At 40.0% G+C, this 27,654-nt stretch overlaps 1 protein-coding gene across 3 annotated transcripts in view; it reads left to right on the forward strand.

Annotated features, from left to right (window-relative positions):
* Nucleotides 1-27,654, forward strand: part of RBMS3 (RNA binding motif single stranded interacting protein 3) — a 714,416-nt gene that overhangs the window by 393,780 nt on the left and 292,982 nt on the right. For all 3 annotated transcript variants that reach the window (XM_059818611.1, XM_059818612.1, XM_059818613.1), the window contains one exon: nucleotides 3,773-3,831. In XM_059818611.1, coding sequence (XP_059674594.1) covers nucleotides 3,773-3,831 — 59 coding nt within the window. The remainder of the gene's footprint in view (nucleotides 1-3,772; nucleotides 3,832-27,654) is intronic.

Below are 27,654 nucleotides of genomic sequence, written 5' to 3' on the forward strand. Positions count from 1 at the left end.
GGTTTTAAATGGAAATTATTACATGGAAAAACCTTAAAAGCATAATTGAATATAAGGGATTAAAAGGATTTAAAAAAAAGGATGTAAACAATTTTATTTGTGCTTACTATGCATTTAGATAACACTTCGGGAAGAATGTAATGAAAAACAACACGTTGCATGTCTGGAAATCTTTTGAATAGCAATTTCAGTTCAGATGTTCAGTAGACAGGTTCTTGAGATAGCCATCTCACAGATTCATTACATCTATTCCCTTGGATACTGTGATGCAGTAGGTTATCCTTAATGATACAGTCATTATGTTGTAGGATTGGTAATAAGGCATTGAGATGAACTCAATTCCACAATTATCTTTTTCTGACCAGAATTTTTGATTCAAAATCTTAGAAAGAATACCTCCATGCACCATAACTCAGGAGGAAACTAAACAGTGCTCATGTTTTCTCGCAACAAGCAAACCATACCTGGTATTTTATATATTAATGTTATCAGTAGTTTGTGGAACCAGAGGTGTGCAGACTGTTGAATTTTATAGTAGTTTCCATTTAAATATAAGAAAACAAGAGGCCAGCTCTTGTGATGCACCTTATCCTTATTTCTGTGGGCTTTTCCATTGAAGAATACATTTTTGGTACTTCTGGGTGAATCAAATCACAATTAAAGGTCACACAAACAGAAAGCCAAACAACTTTGGAGAGGAGACATAACTTGGTACTGCTCTTCCTACATGCAAGAGAGAAATATGACTACATTTGTAGGAACAAGATACATTCCTGATTTCATGCAGCACACAAATTAACGTTCTTCATCAGAATTGATGTTCTGATTACTGTAAAAATAATTACTTGAAATATTTAGGAAAACAGTGTCCAAATTAATTGCAATTACTTTCTTGTGGTAGCGCTCAAGGTTTATAGTGGTAGATTAAATCGCCTGCACATGGCTAATTGCCTGTAACAGTGTTTGTTATTCTGGTGCCTCTTCTGCTCTGATGTCTGTTTTTGCAAACGTGAAGGTGTGCACATAACTTTACGTGCTGGAGGAAACCTCTTCTAAACTGAACAGAATTGCTTCCGTGAGTAAAATCTCTAATGGAACTAAGTGTTTGCCGGATCACAGTGTGTAGCAAATAACTCTGGGAAATCTGTAATAAAAGCAGTGGAACCACAAATGCCTGTCTCTGCTGGCAAGAAAAGTTAAGTTTTAGCTATCACGTGACTTGGATGAAGCAACATATCAGTGCATTAGGAGTGGCTGGACTGAAGTGGAGGCTGGGTGTTAGTTTTTGTTGGCGGAAGTTTAGGTAGGGGTTGTGTTTTATTTGAGGTTGTTGTGGGTTAGCCGCTGATTTTTGTTGGATTCTTTTTCCGTATATCTGTCAGAGGCCCTTTACTGTACAAGATAGGCATGTTTTTGCATGTTTTTTATGTATTAGATTTTAAATCTAAATAAATCAAATAAATGAAGATGCACTGCACTGGCCAAATTTCCTGCTGGGTGAGTTGGCCCACTGAACAACTGTAAATCACACTGGCAGAGAATTTGGCTTTGCCTTCTTAAGATATGTGCTCTGATGTCTTCGAGGCCAAAGTCAACTTCAGGTATTACCATGAAGAATTATAAAATTAAGTGGAACGTAAGTGAGTATAAAGGCTCCAATTCTGGAAACACCTGAGGTTAGAAAAGCATGTGATCTCATGGTTAACATTGAATCTGTTATGTATGTGTTTGGAGTGGAGCCCTCAACTACCTGCATGTACCCATCATGGTGGGGTGTACAATGCATTACGTTGCCTTCAGAGCACAAAATCCTGCCTGTCTACAGAGCCAGCAAGAAAAAGAGGGTGTGTGGAGGGGAGGAAGGCTTATGCAATTTTTTTGTTCCTAAAAGATGGCTGAATCGGGGCTCAACTTAAATGGCACAAACTATTAATGCCTTTAGGTCAGTTTGCCCTCCTTCTGACAAGTTTGTCTGAAATAAAACAAAGCAAGGCATGTTTTTCCTCCCCAAAATGAAACCCAAATGGAAACAAATGTTTTCGCAGGTTCTCAGGGAAAGGAAAAACAGTGAAAATGAAAGTCTCACTTTGTATCAGTCATGAAAACAGAGTAAAGAGAGATGGAGAGACAGTTGCATTTATCTAAAGCTGAGTGGTTACATGTCACTCACAGTGTGGAAACTTCAGCTGAGAAATTTCTGTCAGGCACAAAATTGCCTCAAATCTTCTTTGCTGGTACCAAAGGGTATGTTTAGGCAGGCTGTTTCCAGTCTTTCCTGTTGCTGCTGCTCCCCATTCATGAGGTATTTAAATGTTTTCTGGGTCCCAGACTGAAACCCAAAGGTCCCTTTTTTTGTACAAGTGATGGTACCATTCCCTCCTTGGCTCCCTGTCTTTTTTTGTCCTTTTTTTTTTTTTTTTCTTTCCTGGTTTACTGGGTATGTTTACAGACTGGTAGGACAGAGAAGAGTGTGGCCTTGAATATGTAGTACAGTGCTCTAGCTGCCCTTAGAGTCCCTTTCTGTATAGTAGAAGACATGGGTTTTCTTCTGAAGCAGCGAAGGGAATTGCAGCAAGGTCTTCCATGTCCTGGTTTCTGGTCTTTAAGTAGAAATCACTTAACACCAGATTTATGTTGTTAATAAAGATTAACCAAATAAAAATTGGTCTGCCATGTGTTTCAGTGGTTTATACTTGATGAACTGTTGGTTATTTTCAATGGGCATCGCTTTGCCATTCGAAGGTACAATTTTATTATAATCTTTTATAATATGTCCTTCATTAGCATGGAATGCAACTTTTGCCATCAAAGTCTTCCAAATGAAAGCCCAATCTATCAGAATACCAGTAATGCTTTTTTTAAAAAATCTGGGAAAGGGCATTTTAGACGGCATTCTCTTCAGTGAAGAAGAGACCAAGACATATCAGTGACTTGAGAAATAACATTATTTTCCTTTTTCTCCTGAAGTCTTATACTCAGCCATGAATGGCCATCTTCTGTGATTTTTCACCAGGGTTTTGTGATGCTTACTATTAAGTCTGCATTTTTAGTCGTAACCTCTGTGAGGTAAAGACAGATACCTATTTTATGGTCTAGTTGCTTAGTGCACCAAGTTGTAGCTGCCTGAATTCCCTCTTCATCATGCTAAGTCTATCAAGGTGCAGTGCAGTGCTGTGCTATCTATGGAAGGCAACATAAATTCAAATAAGTATTAACATTCATCTTGGAAAGAGCTAGGAGATGCACCTAAACCTCAAGGCTTCTGTTTACCTAAAATAGAAGTTAAGAGTTTATATGTGCAGGCACGGATGCACATGTGAGCACCGTTGTCTGTGCATGTAAAAAAATGGCCATACCTCCTGCATTTTTGTTAATCCTGGAGGGATCTGATCCATCTGTATTAAAACAAACCTTGTTTGGCAGCTAAAAATGAAAAAAGTATTTTTAAGCAAACCTAATTAATTTAACCAAAGAAACCCCTTTACTAGTGCTGATGCCCTAAAATTCTTACTCTAATCGGCACTTATGCTGGCAGTGCGGCACGGTGACCAGAGGTAGACAGGGTTTGTCAAATGACCAGTGCTTTTCAGGTGAACTCGAAAGGTGTTTGTTGAACTGCAGTAGCAGGAGGAACCTCTCCAGGAGTATCAGGAAAAATTTTTTCAAGAGCACTAGGTCTCTTCCTAGTATATGTGTCATATGTGTGCAAGAATAACTATGTACATTATTAAAATATAGTAACAAGTATTTCTGTTTTTTGTTTTCTCCATAGGTATGGGAAAATTGTATCTACAAAGGCAATTCTTGACAAAAACACAAATCAGTGCAAAGGTACGTGCAAAATGTCCACCCTGTGAGTTCATTGTCTGTTTGAATGATTGACTGGTGGCTTGACTGCCAAGGCTTTGGCTCCAACTGTGCAATCAACATAATGTACGGTATATTACAAACATATTTAATAATGCCAAAGCTTTGAGTTGTGTTTCCAGTAACATTGCTCATTAATTTTTTTCATTAACAAACAAAATGAAAATCACAAATCAGAACAAGTATCAAATTGCTTCGGCAGAAAAGTAAATTACCTTCTAACCACATAGTGCTGTCTGATTTGAATGATATCATCAGTGATGCAAATTGATTTCCTATATAAAAATGAGAAACCTTTGGGAAAAGTTTCCCAAACAAAACCTGGTTTAATTTTTCTATTTTTGTGAAGTCTTGGCCTACGCTATTGGAAGAAGAAGATATTCTTTGACACAAATAGATCCACAAGTTGTGAAACCAAGATATAAAAATGATTCCTCTTCCAGTTTTATGTTCTTAATTTGTCTGCTAATTTATAAAAACATTTTTTAGTGAAATGTAGCATGTTTCGTGTATGTGTGTATATCTATATTTGCCTAGATAAATATTGACTAACATGTCTAGTATCTCAGGACTAGAATTGTTATTCTTTTACCAGTCTGAAGAGCCATCAAGTCTATGGGGGAGAAGCTCTGCTTTAAAATGACTCTGTAACTTTACACTACTGGTATACAGAATCCTTTTGGAGTAATAAGATCTCCTAGAGTGGGTTCTTCTGATAAGAAGCACATTCTGGACAGCATATCTATGTGAGTTAGTGAAAAAAAAAAAAAGGCATTGCAGTACAGGAATATCTTACAAGTGGCCAGATAGGGTGTGAAGAGAAGAAGCAGAGGAAGACATTTGAGGAAATAATAAGACGGGGCAAAATCCTGCTGTCTGTACCAAAGATGTTCTTGCCGTTTGTAGAAGTGTGTGCCTTTACCCATTGCCTGCCACAATAGCATTCATTAGCCATTCAAGAGAAAAGTAGGCTGGAAGACTGCAGTTCTAGTCTTAGAAAACTCCACCAACCCAATCAGTCACAGGCTATCATCATAAGTGGCACTGCCGTGCATTTGCTTTTGCCTGGACATGCTTTTCCTTTCCTTGGAGCACTGTTCCAGCAGACTTCTGATAACATCACTCTCTCTGTATTTCTTTGAATATTACACCAGGAGCAAAACCTGTTCTGTTTTTTTGGAGTTTTTTGTTTTCTTTGTATTGCATTATGAAGGAATATCCTTGTGGGATATTCTGCACTGGGCCAAGTGCAGAAAGAACTGGCAGGGTGGCCGGGGGGGCACAGAGGTGAGTGCTTGTGCTGGTTTTGGCTGGGATAGAGTTAATTTTCTTCATAGTAGCTAGTATAGGGCTGTGTTTTGGATGTGTACGAAAACCAGTGTTGATAACATAGGGATGTTTTAGTTACTGCTGAGCAGTGCTTACACAGAGTCAAGGCCTTTTCTGCTTCTCACACCGCCCCGCCAGCAAGTAGGCTGGGGGTGCACAAGAAGTTGGGAGGGGACAGAGCCGGGACAGCTGACCCCAACTGACCAAAGGGATATTCCACACCATATGACGTCATGCTCAGCATATAAACTAGGGGGAAAGCTGGCCGGGGGACAGCTTGGGCTGGGCATCGGTTGGAGGGTGGTGAGCAATTGCTTTCATTTGCATCACTTGCCTTTCTTGTTTGTTGTTGTTTTCATTACAATTTTTATTATCATTATTATTATTATTTTACTTCATTTATTAAACTGTTTTTATGTCAACCCACGAGCTTTCTCGCTTTTACTTTTCCTATTCTCTCCCCCATCCAACTGGGGCAGAGGGGGAGTGAGCGAGCGGCTGTGTGGTGCTTAGTTGCCAGCTGGGCTTAAACCACGACAGTGCTGCAGTTTCAAAGCTCGGAGGTGATGGACATGCCTCACGCTGGCTGCTGTGTGGCCAAGAGATTTGAGTTTTGGAGGCAAGGTGCAATGTGGGGAGCTGTAGGGAGAGGGGGACTTGCAGCATGATGGGGCTACAAAGGGACTGAGCTGGTTTAACAAGGAGGAAGAGTGCTGCAGTGGGAGAGGAAGGGCTTTGGGAGAGGAAGGGCTTTGGGAGAGGAAGGGCTTTGGGAGAGGAAGGGCTTTGGGAGAGGAAGGGCTTTGGGAGAGGAAGGGCTTTGGGAGAGGAAGGGCTTTGGGAGAGGAAGGGCTTTGGGATAGGGCTCTGGGGCTTAGGCCTAGGAGAGCTGGAGGAGCCTGAGCTGCTGACGTGAGGGATGAGAAATAGGAAGTCTGTTGTCAGGTATGTTGGGGTTACCCTGGGGCCACTCTTCACGTTCTTACACTCCAACTAAGACCTTCCTTTGGGGATGGGGACATGTCGGTAGGTCTTTGTCCCTCTTTCCACTACCATACAAGACCGAGGTGTTCTCTGTTCTCTCATGTGTCAACTCCATCATTTTTTCATCTTTTTTTCTGAAATTTGTCCATCTGAAATGGCAACACAAATTGAGCAGGTGGAGTTGGATTTGAACTGGGCTGTATGTTGAACAATGAGATGAAGTCCATGGGAGAGAGAAATGTATTTGTCTCTGCTGATCTTGGTTGTCTGAGACCACTGTGTTGTCAGTGTAGATGCTTCAGCTGGGTGCCTAAGGGTTGATGGAGAGAATCTGGGGGAAGTGTGCTCGATGATTGTTCTTAACTTTTCGTTTTGTTTTTAAATGCATGTTTGAGTGGTAACCACTCCACAAACGCAGTGTCGTATGCTCAGAACTTCATTCTGTTCCCGTTGCCAGCAGTAAACAAGGAAAAGAGCAGACCTGCTTACAAAACACAAAATGTGAAGTGAAAAGACTGTAAAGAATATGAATGGTAGAATTTTGAGAAAGAAAAACATCTGAGTTTGGTGTTCTTTGTATTGTAGTTAGCTTTGAGATTATTGTAGGTGGGGGTCATATAACAGTGAGTTGGAATTCTGTAAAAGTTTGCTTTCATGCTGTTGTATTACACTGTGGGACAGAGATAGTTATTTGTGTTTTCAAAGATCTTTATGACTTAAGTGGTGCCATTAAAAAATCGTAAACATAATTGGATTTATTAACAGTATGCTTCATGGCATAAAAAGAATAGACATTTTGCTGCTTTAAATGCTGGGTACAATTTCCTTCCTCTTCAGTAAGGCTGCCAAAACCAAAAAACAAGCTTCCCAGGAATCAGAAGTGGAAGGGACCTGAAGAAGTCAGCTGGTCCATTCCTCTGCCTCGGGGCACGATCAGCTCTAACCCACTGCTGAGGGGTGTTTCTGTAACCTGCTCTCAAAGGCCTCCAGCGGTGGAGATTCCTCAGGCAATCTGTGATAGCAGTCCCTCTCCTCAGTATAATGAAGCATTTCCTAATGTCTAACCCAAATCTCCCTTGATGCAGTTTAAGCCTATTGTTTCTTTTCTTATCCCCAGTGGACATGCAGAACAGTTTATTCCTTTCCTCTTTGCAGCAAACATATATATTGGAGACTGCTATGCGTCTGGTATCTTTTCCTTACACTGAACACTGGTCCTTTCACTTTTTCCTTAAAGGCAATTTGTTTCAAGTATCTGATTATATTGTACTTCATTGGTCTATCTCTAATTAGCTCACTTCTTACTTGAAGTCCTTAGAGCTGGGCACAGGGTGTCAGATGGCCTAAATCTTACTATTTTCAATAGCGTGGAGAGGTTATTTCATTTGTCTTCTCTGTGATCACATGACTCTCCTCTTTGTTGATATAGCCATGTAAATAACTATGTATATTTAAAATACAGATACATTTCCGAGGTACAGCGTGTTGCATGAGAACAACAGTGCTGATTTATGCTAAGAGATTCTCTGCAGCCCCCACTTCTGTTATTCTTTTCTCCAGCACTGCTGCCAGCCAGGCATTCCTTATCGTGTGCTTTGCTCTGTGCTGTTGATTATTCCCTCCTAAGGCTAGTACTTCTCATTTGTCTGTATTGAATTTTATCCAGTTTTTTTCCCGGCTACTCCTTAATTTGCTAAGATTATTCGCAAATCTTAAGTCTCCAGAGCGCTTGCAGCACTTACCTCTTTAGTATCCTCTTCACAGTTAATAAACGATTTCTCTAATCCACTGGACAAGATAATTTGGAAAAGACTGAATAACAACAGACCCGGAGAAGACTTTTGAGGAAACCCTCTCAGTACACCAGGTAGTGCAACACTGAGCCATTGAGAAGTTCTTTTTTAATTTGGATCTGCTAATCAGTTTGGCACCTACATCTCAGCAGTTTCAGCTAGATCATATTTCTCCTATCTTCTCAAGTTATGAGAGATAACCAAGGTTTAGCTAAAATATATAGTACTTACCTATCCGTAAGATTAGTTACCTATTTCTAGATGGAAGTATGATGTGATACTATTTATCCTTGCTAAATCTGTGCTGCATGGTACTAATCACCTGTTACCTGTGAGGTCCTGCGAATGGAGTTATATGACTCTTTGCTCTAAGATTTTTTCAGAAGTTGAAACTATGTTAGAATTTCTCTAATTCACTGGGGCCTGCATCCATTCTTTTTAAAAAAACAACCACAAAAACAAAACAAAGCAAAAAACCCCAGGCATTTTGTTTGCTCCTTTCCAGTCCTCTGAATCTCACTCACCTTCCGCAAAGTATGACATACCCTGTTAAATGAACACATCATCCTGTGATGTTTATACAGTACAGTAGGGTGGATTAAATTCAGTGAGATGATAGAAGAATTCATCATGTGATTGGAGATTTCAAAATCTATCTTAGTGTCATTTGTGTGTTGACCAAGGTATAGAGTAGAGCTGAAAATGGAAAATAGTTAATATAGCAAAGAAATTACTTCAAATACCCCATGTGTCAATGTGCAGATCTGTTACAATAGGCTACTCTTAGCAAGAATTGTTAGGTTTCCCCTTGGAAGAATTAGGAAAGCACTCTGCAATGGACTTTAAGTCATTCTCCAGTATTCCTCAGATTTTTAAAAAGATACCCACTACATTCCTGTCATGCTAAGGAATAATGTTATCTGAGGATTTCTTCCTGGTATGAATTAAGCAGTCATGTCTAAAGTAATCATATATGCGGCAAGGGAGTTCACCAGGGAAACCTTTTGACGTAACCTCTCATTTTCAGATTGCTCTTTGGTGGTGGCATAACTGCTAAGTGAGGCAGAGGAGAAGCAACAATCACCCTGTAATAGAACAATATATAAAACAAAATAAGCACAGTCATGACAAAATGGCCAGAAATCACTGAACAAAGCAGGGAACAATCACATATGGAGAATAATGGAAAACAGATACATGATTCATTCAGATGTTCAAACACAAAAACCCTAATGAACAAGTTTGAGAGTTTTGGCTGCTTTTGCTTTTTCCCTCTCCCTCGCCTCTTTCCCTCTCCCCCTTGTGCATTTCCCTTTTGGGTCTACTGTATTTGCTAATTTAAAAAGTAGGGGAAATAAAAGAAACCATTCAAGAGAAGCGCTAATCTGAAACGCATAGACTCTCCTCTTTCCAGCCCTTGCCCCCCCGCCCTCTCCAGACTGGCTTGCCTTTGATAGACCTACGTGCTTAGAGCTGAGGGAATGAGTAATGGTTCTTTCACAGTACAGTTTCCATACCTCATAGCAATGGAATACAGAACAGTTAATCTGCCAAATACACAAGTCCATTTCTTAGAGTATGAATTACTGTCATCTGCATCTGCCCTTGCAGACACTTTAATTGCACGCATGCAGATTTACTTCCTGGTTTAATCAGGAGCTCGTATGATTTTGAGCATTTTACTAGGACCTTAAAGGATGAGCATGGGAGAATGACTAGAAGTATGAAATCCCACCTGTGGGAATTGTTTTTAATAAATAAAGCCTATGAATCACAGTAATGTGTAGGAAACAAACATTTCAACTGCATATTCTTCATTTTATGTATATTTTTTCAAGCCGTGCATGACTTGGTTTGTTGAATAGCAGTGTTTCTCTTAGGAGAGAAATGTGCCTAACATGATCAGGGGAACTACAGAGACTCTATTTATAATTTTAATATTTCATAATGACATTTTTCTTGTTGAGAAATGTTAGCAATGATCTGTTCATTTTTAAAATACAAAAACTGGGAATGCAGATATGCAGTCATGAGGATTGTGGTGGGTTTATGGTAAAAAAAATGCCATTAGGTCATCTGTGTTAACCCACCATATATCCCATACAGTTTTCTTTCTCCAGTTGCCTTGCTGTTGTTAGACCGGGACTTAAAATTCACCATGACCTATTTTATAATTTGAGGGTTTATTTATGTAACAAAAATGGGATAACTGGAGGCTTACTATAAGTGTTGGAGATAATTGGAATGGCATGATGAAGTGCTGCTTCATATCTCCCAAAAGGAGTCTGTCCTGCCTTGTGTCAGTGGTGCTACTCATCTGCTTAAGTTCACTAGCATCCCTAAGTACCCTAATGTATTGGAGCTTAATGAGCAGGAGGCTTCTGCTTCAGGATTCTGATAAACAAAGCTTATAAGCATATAGTAGATATACCTTGGTGTGTATGTTAGACAAAATACTTTCATAACTTCAAATTCTAGAAAGTAATCTTTTGCACATATTCTATGAAGACAAAAGGTTATTTGTGGTCATATGAAATGACACATTTTCACTTTATATTTATTAATTCCTATTCCTATTATACTTGAGATGGCACAATTTGGTTGCGACTAGCAACATGAAGCAAGTCTATGTAAAATAGTAAGCTAGTGAAGAAAGAGCTAAGCTGCATAGAAAGCTATTTAGTTAATAAATTTTATTTATTGGGAATAAGCTCAAATTGCAATAACTGTGCTGCGTTATTTATGATTCTCAGAATTGCCATTTTGAGAGAGAAAAAAAAACCAGCCAAGTAGGTCTGTGCCTGATCACAGACTGTAAGCTGTTCACACTAGGAGGGCATGCACAGCACGCTTCAAGGCGAAATGGATCTTGTAGAAAGTAAATAATTTGTAAAACAGACTTATTTAATTTTGAAACTTTTAGACTTGTGTAAAAAATAAATCAATCCTATTTTTGATGCTGGGATAGACAATAGATGTGGGGATTTTTGTGTGCATTAGTTTTCTTTGTTTGTTTGCATTTCATTTTTTTATCCATTCCAAAGTTTTATGTAATCAGTGGCATAATAGTTCACAAGTTATTAAAAGTGTAGCAATATGGAATATTTTAATTTGATAGGTTTTCTGACAGTGAGGCATTTGTGAAGGCTGGAGAGATGCTGAGTGTGGGTAGGCGCCTAGCAAGTTTTAAGTATGGCTCTGCTGATCCATCTCACTTCTGGCCTGTGGCAACCTCAGCTAATCTGGTCCTGGGTCTCTTGAACAGAGAGCGCAAACTGTGCTGAGTTGTGCCAATTTTGGTTGGCAAGCCAACTGATGAACCCACAACTCCTGAGTTAGCTGTGCTAAGTTATTTGATGACAAGAGACACGTTTAAATATCATGAGGTTAGTTGTTTAAAATTTGTAAATATTTGGAGGGTTTTTTTAGTTTGGTTTTTTTTTCTGTTTTTTGAAACTTTAGTTTCACTCCTGTGTTTTTTATAAGTAAAGGTTTAGAATTTTTTTTCTCTTTAATTTAAAAAGTGATATTACTTTGTAACCACATGAGACTAGAAGCCAAGTCTTCAGGAAAAATACCTAAAGGAGACATCTAGACACCCTAAAGGCAGGCATACATCAAAATAAAATGAAGAGAATTGCCAGTAAGAAACCATGAGGTTGTTCACTCGCCAATTAAGTGTTGTAAGTTCACACCCTGCCTTATCAAATGAAAGCTTGTTTGATCTGCAGGCTTATGAACTATGATGCTCTGTAAATCTGACCATTTTAAGAAGTTACCAGAAACTAGATGGGGGGGGGGGGGGGGGGGGAGTGTATGTGTATATTCAAAAATATATATGTAGCTATCCCCTTGAACTTACAGATGATGTGCTTATGGTTGTTTAGGTAACATATAGAAGCAAAGGCCCTCAGTGGGAGCGTGTGATGCCATTTTCCTGGCAACTGTTGGGTTGGCCAGCAGGCGTTACATGTGTCTTGAAGGCAGATGCGCAGGTGTTTCGCAAAATCTCGCTTTAGCTTGGAGGTAGAGATTCTCCTGTTTGTATGTTTTTGAATGCCTTCTACATCTGCTGAAGTGAAATAGGAGAGGGTTTGATGAGTCGTGCTGAGCAAGTCACCGTAGCTGGAGCATGCCAGTACTGGCCGCTGCCCTGTTGCGGTGAGGACTCGGAGACGTACCCGCCTCCATGTCTGCAAAATGTTGCTGCACCTCAGCAAACATTCTTGACGGCATCTAAACAGTGTTCTGTCTCAAGCAAGTCCTCTAAAAATTGCTTATTGAGTTTAAAGCCAGGTCCTCTACAGAGGAAACTCCTTCCTAATTAGTTCCCCAGACACTTTCTTAAACGGCTTCTTTGCAATTAAGGAAAATATTTCCTGGGTCATTATCTTTTCATAAATGAACTCATGGCCTAGCAAATATTTTCTGTAAGGAGACCCAAGATGCTCAAGTATTCTGTGACATATCAAATCTGTGATTATTCTTAATTTACTGCTTCCAAAATTTGCAGGCCCATATCGCTAACAAATAATTGGTTTAATTTTGTTTCCTTCCAGAGAAATAAAAAAGTAAAATTTCCATTTATACGCAGTGATTAATGTTTTGATTCATTGGTCTGTATAAAACTTTGCCAATAGCCTGGCATGCATTTGAAGTGCATTTTGGGACTGGGTAATGTTAGCAGGCTCTTAGTGGTCTCAGCAGACTTGGAAATATCTATTTCATATCACAGAATTGAGCAGAAGAGAATTTTTTTTCTCTTTGAACAGTGGCTCATGATCAGCTTTGTTGAAAGCTTACTTGTAATGTGTTGGCTTTTGCAACTGTCTTGCAGAATCACTTTGCTAAAATGTTTTTTCTCTGGTGCCACAGAATCATAGAATCATGATACAGCACCTCATATATCTGTAAATCTGTTTGGCCCCTGGTTACTTGAAGGCAGGTCATCTCTACAAAAAGTGGTGGTACTCCACTGAGAAGTTGGTTTCTCAAAAGTCTCAAGACCCTCAGTGCAACAGCTGACCTGTGGAAACCCCCAGGCAGAGGAGGACAGTGCCTGGCTTCTTAGTTTTGCTAGAGCCAACACCATTACTCCCTCTCATAGTATACAGCATATGCAAAACAAGTGCTTACTTGATATAGCGACAATTTGATAATAAATCCAATCGACAGACTCTTATTGAACATGGGTACTTTGACAGGAACCATTCTGAATTAGATCTGTTAATTATAGCGTGACTTCACTTCTGCGGTATGCCGGCAGTCAGAAAAGTCACCATTCACATTTTCCCCTATTAGTGCATGTCCCTGGCTTTTGTTTAGAAGAGCAGAACTCTCTTACCCAAGTGAATTAAATAAATGTTCTCTTTCTTGGTTGAAAATATACTGTGAAAGTAAAACACTAATAGACCGTGCCATCATTTTTATTATATCTGTCTTTCTGGGTATTTGAGGGCCGCCTGTCCAGAGGTGGAGTAGGATTGCTGAAGTAGGAATACATGTGCAACACAGGAGAAAAATCATAACCTCTGGCAATAAAGATGTGGCTCTCTCAATGCTGAGCAAAAAACCCACCCACACCAGTTCTGGGGAAGGAAATGATGGGCGCTATTAATATTACTCCATCTATTTAGGTTATGGTAGCTGTATGGCAGTAAAGGTCTAGGTGCTAATCAATGGTACAGAAAACAATTGTGCTGTACAAAACTTAATTAAAAGACAACCTTGTCCTATGGACTTTGCAGCCCAGGGCTTTGAAAAAGAGCAGGGTCCACAATTAATTTTAGGTATGGTGAGTAATGACTTACAACTTTGAATGGAGTTAAATAACATTTTTTTTACAATACTGAATTCTTCAAAAAAGAAAACCCCAAACCAGTCTTTCAGCTCTCCTGAGAATAGTCATGCATTTGGATAACATTTAGTGAGTTTTTTTCAACCCAGAATGTTTTGAGGAGAGCTAAATTTATATATGAGAAAAGGAGGAGGCCATGTTAGGGGTGGTAGAAACAGCTTTCCTGGTGAAATAGTTTTTGTCTGACTGGGTCTTCCTCAGGACCAATGATCGGCTGATATTCTCTTCCATTAGATGGCAGTGGTGTGATACATGGTTTCTCTGGACCCCCAAATTACAAGTTTGATTAAAAAAAGACAAATAGTTCAATTTTTCTTTTCTTTTAAAACATCTCTTAGTTTGGTTTATAATTTCAGAGTCTCCAAGCTTTCAATTTTTATTCACATAGAATTTTACAACTTACTGGCCAGTTTCAAGCAAATGTGCCAGAGAACTGGGCCTTTCAAATAGAACAGAGTTAAATTTATTTTCAGAAAACAGGCAACTACATAGAGTGGAGACTCGGTGCTCCTGCAGAAGGGAATTCAGGGTGGGTTTAGCTTTTCTCCACCTAAAGTAACCACAGTAAATCACCACTTGCTCAGCTATGGTGGAGCCAGAGCTTGTGCTGGTTTTGCCCAACAAGGAGTTTGGGAGGGAGGTACGGGTACTGGAGGGGAGGGTGGAAGCAGTAAGGAATGCTCAGGGTGGGGGATTCAAGTTACTGCACGGTTGGGATAGGACATGAGCAGAGACAGGAAAGATGGGGCTCAAATGAGTAAGACGACAGGCTTTGTTTGCTTCATTGCTCATAGAATAATCTGGTTTATTCTAAACAAAGGAGAAAACCAGAAATTTAATTTATTTTTTTAATATGATCTCGATAAAGATCTTTCAGCCACATGGCCTTGTTGCTTCCAGTATGAGTCGTGGTGTTGTTGTTTATTAACTTTCTAAATATGGAGCGGTAAACACCACTTATTTTTAAATGAATTAAAATGGACTTGTTGCCCTTCATGGCTTTTTATTAATTGAATATTTTTGCTAAGCTGTCTGCTTTCAGAGCAAAGGTTGCCGCCAGGAGATGGGGGTCAATGGGACCACCATTTAAATGCATGTTATCTCTATGTTGATTGCCTGAATATTTAACCAATCAGGCATGTCATTCTGCAGAAAGTAAATGTTTTTTGGTCAACCTTTAATCATGAAACAGCAAGAAAAAGTTGTGAGTGACCTGGTTTGCCTGAGGTATCTTGGTTGCTCTTGTCAGTCACTTCAGCTGACAGTAAATTGTAGGGTAAATTCTACATAATGTATGGAACGTATCTTTAAAAAAAGGCCCAAAACTGAGGAAAAATCCGTGTTCAAAATTCTAGTGTTTAATTTCTGGTAATTTGTTGCACATTATCCTAGTAGTTATTCCCTTTTTAATAAAACCGGATTTTATTGCTAGTATACATAATTATTAGAGAAAAAACTCACAGAACAGACATTAAAAAAGACATTAAATATGTGTTGATTTTTGGAGACAGATTTATATTTATCAGGGTGGGTGAATGTGAGTTCTTACGTCAGAAAGAATTGCATAGCTACTGCTTGCCATGCTCTACTTTCTTGGGCTGTTACTGTAGAAGTGTTAAAGTAGTTACACTTAAAGCAGAAGGTGTATGCCATGCAACAAGTCCGTCTGAGGCTGCTGGGATTAATAAGCCTCTGTTTTGTGACTCTGCTGTGTTTCCTCTAGTGTCTAGTCATGAGATTGAGTATTTGAGATTGCTACCTCTGTTAAATTTCTTTGAATAGAACCAGTCAGTTCAAAAGTTATGGGGAAGGGGAGGGGCTGACATATGTAGATATTTCTGCAGTATATTCTTTGCCTTGCTTTTTACTCCTTTTGTAATGATTCCTAGAATTCAGTTTGCCTTTTTGAGCAAATATGGAGCTGACATTTCTATGGACAGTTCAAAGGGCATCATTTTATAATGTGCAACTGGAATTGTTTTCTCCCATGTGCAACACTACATTTATCTACATTTAATTTCTTCTGCTGGTTTATTACCCAGTTGCTTAGTTTAATAAGGTCCTTCTGCAGTTCTTCACAGATGCCCCCCCCTGTTTTCTCCTGAATAATCTTGTCACCTCACTGCTTAGCCTCTTCTTGTCATTTAGAAACAGGTTGTGCAGTATGGGTCCTGGCAAAGCTCCATGTGGAAGTCCATTGGTGCCGTTCCCCTCTTGTAAGAAAGACCATGCCCTCTACCCTCTGTTTTTATCTTTTAACCAATTGTTTATCCAAGAACTTTCCCTCTTAAGCCATGGCTGCTTAGTTTCCTAAGAAATCTTTTGTGAGACCCTTGTCAAATGCCTTTTGGAGATCCAAGCAGACTATATTAGCCAGATCACCCTTATCCACAGGCTTGTTGACCTTTTCAAAGAACTCCAATAGGTCTGTGAGGCAAACCTACAAAAGCCAGGTTAACTCTTTCCATATATTGTATTTCCATTGATTTTTACCCTGTTTCTGTAATTTCTGGTGATTGACACCAGGTTTACAGACCTGTAGGTACCCGGATCTCACCTGGGATCTTTTCAGAATGCTGCCACCACATGTGCCACCTCTGGGTCCCCAGGTATGAAGTCAGTTTTAGAAAAGAAGCTGCATGCCACTTAATAGCGTGTGTAGTCAGCTATTGCATCCTGGAGCTCTTTTCAAATGGGGAGGGTGAGTACCATCTGTTGTTGCAATTTGTTAGTGTTCACTTTTGTCAATTTGTCCCATAACCTCCTCCGTGGTCATTTCAAATTAAGAGTTGCATCTGTTCTTCTGGGCTTCCTAAGCAGCTGTTCTCTGAAACAGCACCTAAAAATGTGATCTTTGCATTATATCCCATTTTGCCCAATCTGTGTAGGGATAATTAAAGTCCTCTCTGAGCACTCTGCTCTCTGCCTTTACTGCTTTTCTGCATCTTCCTCTGCGTGTTGCAGTTGTTGTTGCCATCCTCGTGGGCAGTCAGCAGTATAGAGGTACCTCTCCAGTAATGCAGAACTACTGTTCTTTACATTTAGAGCTGGGATTTCAGTTCTTGCAGGTTCTGTGTTACTTGCTGCCATGCTTAGCCTGATCATTTCTCCACCACCAGCTTGGCCTACTCTGTCTGTGCCATGCATGTTGTATCTTAGCATTATGGCGGTCCACTCATTGCCTCACTTTCGCAGTCTTTCTAATACATGAGTTTTTTCTTACTGTAGTATGTATTCCAGTTGACCCATCTTATTTCTTAGGCTTAAAACGTTTAGGGAGCTACTAGTGTTTCAGTTGTGTTGTCAGCACTGTATTTGAATGACTCTGTGGTTACTTTCCATCCTAGTATGTCTACTTACATTCTCTGGCCTGTTGTTTTATGTGCAAGAGGGATAAATCTAGTGACCACCCTCTGATTTTCTCCAAGGTTGCCAACTCCCCCATCTGTTTGCCTGGTGAGAGAGATTGCCATCACTCCAATCTGCTCCTCCTTCTAGTTAGCTCCAAGTTCTAGAGGGACACTTTCAATGCAAGAAGATGCAAAGTCAGCAGCTCTCAATGGGGAAGATCTAGCACTGGATCATGTCCTGCTTCACCACCTGAATGCTGCCTTGAGCTGGCAACTGCCCTAATGGACTTGAGCCTGCTGTATAGCACTGCTGAAATATCCTCTGTGAACCTCTCCCTCCTCTCCCCTAGCAGGATTTGGGTTGATTGCTTGGAAGGGATGTCCCTGAAGGTTCAGCTGCTGAATTTGTCTGTCTCATCCAGTTCCTCCCATTTTGCTGTCCTGCTCTCAGGAGCCCGAATCTCCAGCTGAAGACCATAAGTTGTCTGCGCAATGTACTCTGGTGTGCAGCTCTCCCACGGGGAAGATGTAGAAGTGATAGTTGGACTAGTAAATTGGGTAATTCTTGCCTTAATTTCTTCTCCCTGAGTATTTGACGGGGTTGTTCCTTAAGCTGTTTTCTACCCAGGTAACCTGTTTGACCTCCCCTCCTGTTGCTCCCTTAAGGACAAAAGCTAGAGTTGTTGCCTCCTTCCATGCAGTCAAACTCATGGTTTTGTGGTCTCAGCTTAGTTCTTGGAAATGTTGGGGGTCATTTTATTCAAAAGAGCATAGAGTGGGATTGGTGGGGAATGGAAGACATAGCATTTAAGAGAACATCTACAAACCCAAAACAAAATAGGAAAGGCACTGTCTATGAAGAAATCAGTGTCTGGTATTAGGTGGGGGAAAAAAAAAAGTGTGCACAGTGCTGGCAGCAAGAATAAGTGAGGGTAAACGGGCCATGATTAAATTCTGGGTGAAATATGGGTGAGAACTTCTGACCACCAGAGCAACAAAGTTTTGGTACAGGAGGTGGAACAAGCTCATTTTTAACGACAGGAAATGTGGCGTGAGGCTACTTGAGAGTGGAGTGAGGGTTTGATGACCAACTTCTCATCCAAATGCATTCTCTTAGGTTGTAAAGTTCTCCCGATGTTGTGAGTTTGGAGCCAGGCAGGTATGGTCAGACGTAGCTTTTTAGTGCATCATTTCATTCAACTGCTACAGTAATCTAAATAGCTGCACCTCCACGAGGAGGGCTGGGGAGGGAGCAGAGAGACGTACTTTCTTTAGGGCTGTTCTCTTTGGGGACATTGCAGCCAATATGGGAGCTGGGATCCAGCGGATGCTGGCTCAGGGCTTTTGGGGCTGGGGCACTCTCCAGTGCTCTCTGCCGCCCTTTTAAACAAGCCTGTCCCTGGAGGTTGCCTCCCGACTCGGGTCCTGGCTCTCGGGCTGAAGAGGGGGCCAGCAATCTCTCTTGCCCTTAACCAGCCTGACTGACTGCGTTGGGGTGCACGGGTGCGTGTGTGTGGGAGCTGCAATGTTTTGATGAAATGCCAGGGAGCAGGAGGCAGAGGAGCGAACTGTGGCTGCGTTACGGTTCATCTGCTTGCGAGTTATGTGCATGTTTGCCAGTGTGAGGCCTAGGAAGTGTCTGTAGGTTTGCGCATTAAAGAAATTAAAATAATTCCAAAATGGGTTTTGTCAAATTAACTTTCAAAAGCCCATCAAGGTGAGCTTGCTGTGTTTTGGGAGTGAGGATAAGGCAGAGGAATGGCTATGAAATGCTCCCCTATTATTTTCACTGAAAGGCGAGACTGTCGCTCAGTCATTTCATATTAATAGAGCTTATAAGAAAATGGGATTTTCAGATTATGATTTTAAAGCCCCGTGTTCCCACTGTGTTTTAGGGAAGAGTGGAAGCACATGTTGCCCACAGGACTAAGTGAAACCAGAAATTTCATTTCAGTTTAGACAGTCTTTACTGACACTCTGCTCCTGGGTTTGGCGTTCCTGGAAGGGAGAAGAGAAGTGGAATGTAACAGAGGAGAAACTTTCCAGTCACATTTGGTTTCAATTTACATATAACTTTAAAAAAGAAAGGAAAAAAGGAAAAAAGAACCGTTATAATTCCAGCGTTGGTCCACTTTAACCTCAGAAACACTAGCTGTTCTGTAAACGTCCCATCCGCCTTTCATTCTATATGCTGCATCAATGTCTCTGCATCGTTGTTTTATCCTGCTAAATAAGCATTTAAATGGTTAAAACTTTGCAATAGAGAAATGTTTGGATTGGCATATAGAAAAGTGTCCTTTATTTATTTTACTTATTTATTTTATAAATTAGATGGCTCCCCACATGCCTTCAGAAAACAGAAATAAGATCTAATAATACAGCTTATCTCCTCTCTAGTGGAGGTCCACACTGCAGATTGCAGATCTCATCTGTGCTATTCAAGGCGTTGTAAGAAAACCTCTGAGTTAGGGTAAAGAAGGCCTTCAATTTTAAGACCTCAGTTGCCTTGTGCAGAGCAGTGTTATCAAGGAGCTTGTTATATATATCTCTCTATATAAATAGATAAAGATACATAATGTGTGTATCTGTGTGTTGAACTACTTTATTAGAAGTTGATGTATCAGTCCATCTCATATAATACCTTGCATCATTATAATACAAGAAGTGACAATTGTGAGCATTTAGATGTAAGTTATACAAGTTGCAATTCATGGATAGTAACTAAAAATATAATTTGGGTCTAGTGATAAACTTTCCTGGAAAGAACAATTTAATTATCAATCACAAGATCGGCATTGACATTTGAAGTTGACAGTAGGGTTCAACTCATTAATGTGTCCACTTTGCATGTGTCCTTTACTCTGCCTTCTGAATTTTCTGAATATAGAAAAGGCCACCTTAGAATGTGTATACTTTGCATTAGATGTGTGCTGAAGCACAGTACTGAAGAAGGCCTTGAGTTTCACTAAAATCAGTCATCTTCTTGAAATGATTGTCAGCTCTGATGCAACCTTGTGCTTCGAAGTTCATTTTAGAACAAAGGATGCTTAAACTCACTATTATAGGACCCACAAATGCTACCATTTATACTGAGCCCTACGCTTCAGTATTTTGTTTTATAGTACTGTTAGAAATATCACAGGCTTGAGGATATATTTGAAAAACTTCCTCTTCCTTTTGTGATGATGTAAAGGTAGCGTTCCCAGGTCTGATGCGCCTGGAATGAATTTGGTCATTACAGCTAGGCTGCATGTCAAAAATGTTATCTCCATTATTCCGGTGAAACCCTGACTACATGTTTAAGATGGTAGCCTCAAGGAGTAAGTATAGTACTTATTTGGAGAGGGCATTATGCTCCTGGCACTTATGTTGGCTGCCCTTTTAAACATCCTATTTGGATCCTTTGGATCACTCTTCAGATTTGGGGCTAAATCTTCAAATATTTGTCAACTGCTCTTGAAAGTGAGACACAGAGGTGTGCAATGTATTATGCTTATATGCTGCAAAATCTATAGTACTTTTGGGAAAACAGTTCATTGCTCCTTTTGATAAATACTTACTTGTTCTGCTTGCGCTACTACACCTGAAGCTGCACACGGATCACTCCCTGTGATTTCAGTACATTTAATGGATTATTTTGATGTGTGCTTCTGCAAACTCTTGCATTTATGCGTATGAGCATGAATACCTCCTTTAATTATTAAATGGGACTGCACGATGAGTAAGAACTTGTGGCAAGCTGAGAGTTCAGAGTTAATGCAGAAGAGGAGAGGACCTTTTGCTTTGCAAGCTTCTGGGAGTAAAGAAGGTATTTTACACCAACTGGCAAAGAGCTTACAGGGCACACTTCCAAACCTTCAGAAAAAGTTTCCCACAAAGACTTTTTTTTTAAAAGTCATGCTGCAGGAATTAAGTTGGAGATATCACTGACCGAAAGGACATTTTTTCTGAATGAGCCGAGAACCAAAGGAAATGACTCCGGGGTTTGAAATCCTTTTATTTCCTCTGTGGAAGATATCTGTGCAGCTGAAACGAACCATTCTGGCTGGCTCCAAGCCAAACTTTATGGGAACTGAGATTAGGAAGTTCTGTGGTCAAAATAGCCATTGAACAAATTGCTTCCAGTTTAAAGCCTCAAATTTCCTGATAAAGCTACAGCATTTAACCCTTCCTTTTTTTTCACTTGGGTGAATGACCTGCCCAGTATTAGGCACAAACTGTTTATCCAGTTGTGGTCCTTGTAGTGCTCTTAGAATTGCCTGCAAAGCATTTGCTGATTTTTACTTTCATGTGAGATACGCAGAGCAAAACCCCAAAAATGTTACAGCAGGTTTGGGTGATATTTCCCACTTAAAATAGCAGAAAAACTGCTATAAACAAGAAATCAGATTGCCAGCTGCACTGTGGCGTTTTTGTCTTGCAGCCCTTTTTGAAGGGATGCTTTGTTTTGTTTTATGGTAGGGTTGGCTGGCTTGCTTGGCCTTCATGAACTAAATGAAGAGGCAGCAGCAATAGCAGTCGTGCCTCTGAACTGCCGTATTTACTCCAGAAAGCGCTAAAAACCAGCGTGCTGTGACTAGAGCACCAAGCCTGGCCTCTGAATGCTGTGGCATGGGCCAGCTAATCTCCAAAGTAATGAAATACTTGAATTAGAGCAATGAAATTCCACATTTTTGTTTATGGATTTCTCTCTCTGTTGCCTTCAAACTGTTTTGCCTGTGGTAGGTAAGGGCATGCTAAGGAAGGCCCGGAAGGGTGGCAAAGAGAGTTGGTGCTGGGATCGGGAACAAAGTCCAGGTGTGCTGAGGCATCCTTACCCCACCGTGCTTGGGACTGCGTTGGGCCAATCACTTCTGTCACCTACCTGTGTGCCCATCCCCTCCTGCACATGCTCATCTCTTTTCCATGTGGGCAGTGCTTCAAAGCAGAGCTTGTCCGATTTGGGTGTAGGCTGTGTTTTGGGCAGTTCTTGAAAAGGATGTTGGTAATTGTACTGCAGTCATAGAGATGTGACAGGATGTGGCCGCATCCGCTCTTTCTGTCTCCACCAGCACTTTGTATATCATGCATTAATGCCTTTGTGCAACCTAAATTTAAAAGTCCTAAATATTAGGCAGGTGTTTCCATCATTTCACCTGAGAGACTAATTCCCGAAATAATAAAACTCATTATTAGTAAGGTTTTTTTCTTTATACTCAGCCTAAATTTTGCTTTTCCTAATTTAATCCCACTACTCTTCATTATCCCTCCTCCCCTACCTCTGGGCACCACACTAATTAATTCATCTCCCTCTTTGGTTTTTGCTTTTTACCCTTCAATATTATAGTTCAATGTTAAAATGCATTCCTTTTTTCTTGTATCTTTTGGGCTGAGTAAATACATCTTAGCTCCAGCAATCTTTCCTTGTAAAACTCTTCCTGCTGACCTCTGTTCAATGTTACTGTTCATCAGTGAACAAACCCTCTGGTTTGTTTACAAAATGCTGGTATCAAAGTGATCAGAACAGGATGTGTTACCCCAGGTAAGTGTGAGTGACATTGTAAACTGGGAATTTATGTATCAGTGCCCTTAAACCATTTTTATTTGCTTTCTCTTGGGCTTTTTTTTTTTTTTAGAGGGAGATTGATCATAGTTTTTATGATCAGATTTGAAATCAAACCTGGGCACTGGTCTGGCACTTCTTAAATGTACTTAGGAAGTCGTATTTAATAAATATTTAGGGCATAGGTGATTTTAATAATTTGATTATTTTTGAAATGTGTTATATATGTGGGTGACCTGGCATGAACCTTTCAAAAGTCTCGGTTTGCATGTCTCTCCTTTTCAATCAGCACTATTTGTGGAAGGGTTTCTAAACTGTGAAGGCTGTTCTTTCCTATTCTACCCTTTGTTGGTAAGGTGAATAATCAGCCTCTCCGTTACTTAATGACATTCTCCTGTGTATTTGTAGACAGCTATCACATCTGCCCTCCCTCATTTTTTTCCCTTTTATTATCATCTGCGTCCTAGACATAATAAGTATGCCAGTCCAAGTAAACTTAAGCAAGTCACTAATGAAACAAATGCTTAGTCTGTCATTAGTCATCTGAATCTTGACCAAACCATCATTTCTTCTGTTCCTTCTTCCAAAAAGGGCACTTAGGATAATTTTTCCATTTAAAAGTCTGCTCTCCAGTTACAAAGGGAGCACAGTACCATCATGTATTACCAATCATCTTAAAAATAAACAGAAAAACCCAAGCAAAAAACCCAAGCCCAACTCCCAGACGATGAGCAAGTAAAGGCTGGAAAGAACATGTCCTTGTCATCTGGCAAATATGGTATATACCACCACAAAAAGAAGGAATGATGTGAGCTTTGCCTGGAAAAAACAAATCACTTACTAGAGACTGTGTCTGTTAGGATATGTTGGCCAACATCTTCTGCAAAAAGTCCTGTAAATCATCATTTAAAATTTCCATTTTATTTTTCTGTTAATCATCCTATCAAAATATCTATGGTTTTCTGTCACCTGACAAAGAGTAAATCCTCTCTGGACCACGTTCCCATGGAAGATTGATTTGGAGGAAAGGCTAAGCTGTGTGAAAGCAGTGATGATACTACTTGGCCTGAGGAAAATTGCTGTAGGCCAATAATAAATGCTAAGGAGAAAAATGAAGAATAAGGAGTACTCTGAAAGGATACTCTATAAAGTCGTGCATTTTTAGTCCTTACCTTAGAGATGATGGAAGACTCCTAATTCATGCAACAGGAGCAACTAGTAAGCTCAAGCTGGAGAACTGTCACAAATAATGGACGACTGTTAGCTTGAGAGGTTATAGGTAATAGGCATGTGAAGCAATTTTGCAGTGTCTGTATTTAAATGGATCGGCAGTAGGGCTAAATCATTAATAGTCAGAACTTTTTTTCCTTGAAATAGTTTAATGAATTTAAGATCTCCTCACAGGAGGTCTATTAGTCTATTTTGAGATCTTTTCATGGAAACTGAAGCTAGAGGAGAAGGGAGGGAGAGAGAGGTTGTCTTTTATCCACAGTCACAGAGGGGAGTGTTGGCAAAGCTAGGATTAAACCTTCTGAATTTTCCTTGCTGTCCTATGTGCATCTCGCAAAACTCTTTGCAAGTGTCTCCGGGAGGTAAAGAACTCAAAAACCATTTAGACCAGAAAAAGATTGCATTAATTGGTATAATTAAGAAAACTAAAACACAGAGTCCTGGAAAATGAAATATAATAACTAAATGATAAATATATAGTCTGCATTTTAAAATCCTGTGCAGTAAAGCTAAGTTTAAAGATGGAGATGGCCCCTTTAATTCCATGTTTTTCATATTGCACAATTGTAGGAAATGTACTGATTTCTGTACATGCAAGCTACTAGAACTAGTATGAAAATTCGAAATTTACCTACTTAAAATATGTAATATCATAACCATACATCTTTATCGTTCTCCATTAGTATTTGCACGCAGCGAGTTTCACTGCTATCAGTGTTCATGGAAAGTACCATTTGGATCAGCGTGAGACACATTTTAGTCTTGGGAGCAGAGTGTTCCCTTAGCATTTGCCATCAGAAAGCAGAAGCCTGGTCACAGTACTTTGCTGTTTTAAATTTAAACTCGATGACCTCAGCACTTTGTTTTTTCTAGAGAGAATCAGATGAACTGCTGAATGTGATGTTACACAATGACAGGTTTTTGATAGTTTAAAAAAAAATCAAACAACCGTATTTCCTTTTTAAGTGATTGACTGGAATGCCAATGTTGTTCCTGGAAAAGCTTAAATATAGATATATATGTGATGTAAGAATGTACATAAAACTTTGATATTTAAGTAGGCTGCTTTCGTGCCTAATCTATCCTTGAGTTCGAAATAGTGTTGTAACAAATTGCTATAAATTATTTATTGATATTATAAATATATGATTTTTACACCTCCCCTCATTTTTTTAAAAAATGTGTTGTTTTGAACTGGACATTTCTGCAGGGCTGAGCTTGAAGAAATTTGTAATAAAAATTTTGGTGAAATATTGGTTCTTATTCATTTACAGATACGGCAATACATTTTTCTGATTTGTAAACACTTTTGAAAAATCTTGAGCTTTCATTTGAATATTTGGTAGTAAAAACAATCATTCTGTAAAGTGTTGATTTCCTGGGTGGTTTAAGTCACCACATGTGGCTGTTTTGCACATGGGTATACTATAGCTTTGTAGCTGTTGTGATTGAATGTGGGAGGCATAAACTCTCTTAATCTATGAGTATCTTCTTATCGGACCTATCTTTTCAGAAGTGCAGAGTTTGCAGCAGTTCCCATCAGTCTAACTTTAGTTTCTTCCTCTTTCACCCTCCTCCTTTTTCTTTTCTAACTCTCGATCTGATTTCCTAATGTGTTGTTGCAAGCAAAGCTAACACACACAAATCCCACAGGCATCTCTGTCCCCACATTTATGGCTCCTAAATTGCTATTCCTTGACTGATAACTTTTCCCTTGAAACCACCCAGGCAGAGGTATTGCCACTGGAAATCAAGAGTCCTTCTTCCAATGTCATTAGTTACTCCATTGCCATGAAACTTGTCTGGTAGCAGCGAGCCCCTTGGTGCTCAGGGGTGTAAGATCCTGCAGAAGGATCGAGCAGAGCTGGTGCTGCCACCTTTCATAGTAAAGGATTAGAAGTGACAGTCAGCTCTTCCCTTGACTGACTTAAACAATCACTATCAAAATGAGTATAGTCGTGCTGCATTCAGTCATGTTGTGCGGTAATGTATGCTAACACCAGTAATGGGCTCGAGGAGATGTTTTTTTGTATTCATTGGGCTATGTAATTGGGAACCTGCTAGTCATGTGTCTCCCATGCTGTTATTTCCAGTAATATTCTTCATGTCGAAGCTTGTTCCAAATGTCTGAAGTACTGGGGAAAGGGGGATGAAATTCTCTTCGTGGCACTCTCCTGGTATTTTTTTTCCTGAGTGACAGGTTGCTTAACTTTTCTTTGCTTCAGTGTTTCCCCATCTGGCATAAATGAGGATTATCTGTCTATCTTGTATTCTTCCACGGCTTGCATCGCTGAAGTACCAGAGTGCCTCACAGTCTTGGATGCATTTGATCTCCCAACACCCCAGGATGTGGGGGAAGTACTATTAGTCCCATTTTACAGAATTTTAAAGAAAGTGTGTGGTAGAGCAGATTTTTCCAGGTCAGTGTTTGCCATGAGACATTTTTCCCTCTGGTTGACCGTATATAATACCCAGAGAAGGTGGAGGATCTTGAAAGTAACATTTGCTTTTTTATATCCTCCTGGGTAAATGTGTCAGTTGGGTAGTTGAATTGTTTAACTCTGAACCTGTTGCCTCTCTTGGGCAAGGTAGGCTCTACTTACGTTATAGTCAGGGCGGTCTTTCAGGAAATAGGCCATGACCCTGACCACACCAATGGTATTTCTCAATGAGCTGTAGGTATTCATAATTTGATTAGAGCTGGGTGGCCAAAGGTGCTGGTCGTACAATAGCCTAGCCACTGCATTTCCTGGACTAAAGAAGACCAAGACCAGAGAATGAACATAACCTTCCTTTTTATCTGGGGGATGGTGCTGTGTGTAAGGATGGGAAGTGTCTCCATAAATGACTGGGTTTTGGTAATGTTTAAAATATACTCAGTCCTGTGCTTAACTTGAATTTAATAATTAATAATGTAAACCACATGTAGGATAAAGTAAGTATCTTGAATTTGGCATGCAACCCTGAGATGTTCTACAGCACCAGAGGGGCTCACGTTGGTATTACAAACTTAGGACTGATTGCTGTCTTTGCGGTTGGAGTTGATGCCTTTCTTTCCCAAACAAATTATCTTGGGGAAAGTGTGCACGGGAATGAACTTGCCCTGATTCTCATAGCAAGCTGTGAAGGAGCTGGGGGGACGGAGCCCCAAGGAAAGCAAGGACTGTCCTGAGAAGTGTTGGAGATGCTCCCAGTTCTGTGGGGAAACAGGGTATGGATTTGAGCTCAGCCTTGCAGCCCTCTTTTATCCTTTAACCAGCAGATTGCCAGGGTAAACACATTTGCTTCTGGGATGCTGTAAGACGGGACAAAGTCCCAGTACAAGTTGTGATCACATGGTTTCCCAAACTTTCTGTACAAAACTGTCATTAGGAAGCACAGGTCCTAATTTTGTATCATGAGCATCTTTTATTTCCTAATGTGTGGGGATGGTTCGGGACAATAGCACTCCACACTTGTTCCTCTTCTCTCCCGTGTCAGCGCTTTCATCAGGCAACAGGTACTATGCCTTGCTCTTAGTTGTTCTTTTCAAGACCTTCGTGACTTAGGGGACATGTGTGTCTTTTGAAGATACCTGTACTTTCTCGGCACTCTTCAGATTTGCCCACAAAATTGAAATTAGAGAAATCTATTTGTCTGCTTAGTGTATGCTTGCATTTGCAGGGGCTATTTGCTCTGTGTTAGTGCAGAACATTCTGGTAT

Source organism: Gavia stellata, chromosome 6, assembly GCF_030936135.1.
Source record: "Gavia stellata isolate bGavSte3 chromosome 6, bGavSte3.hap2, whole genome shotgun sequence".
Classification (NCBI taxonomy): Eukaryota; Metazoa; Chordata; class Aves; order Gaviiformes; family Gaviidae; genus Gavia; species Gavia stellata.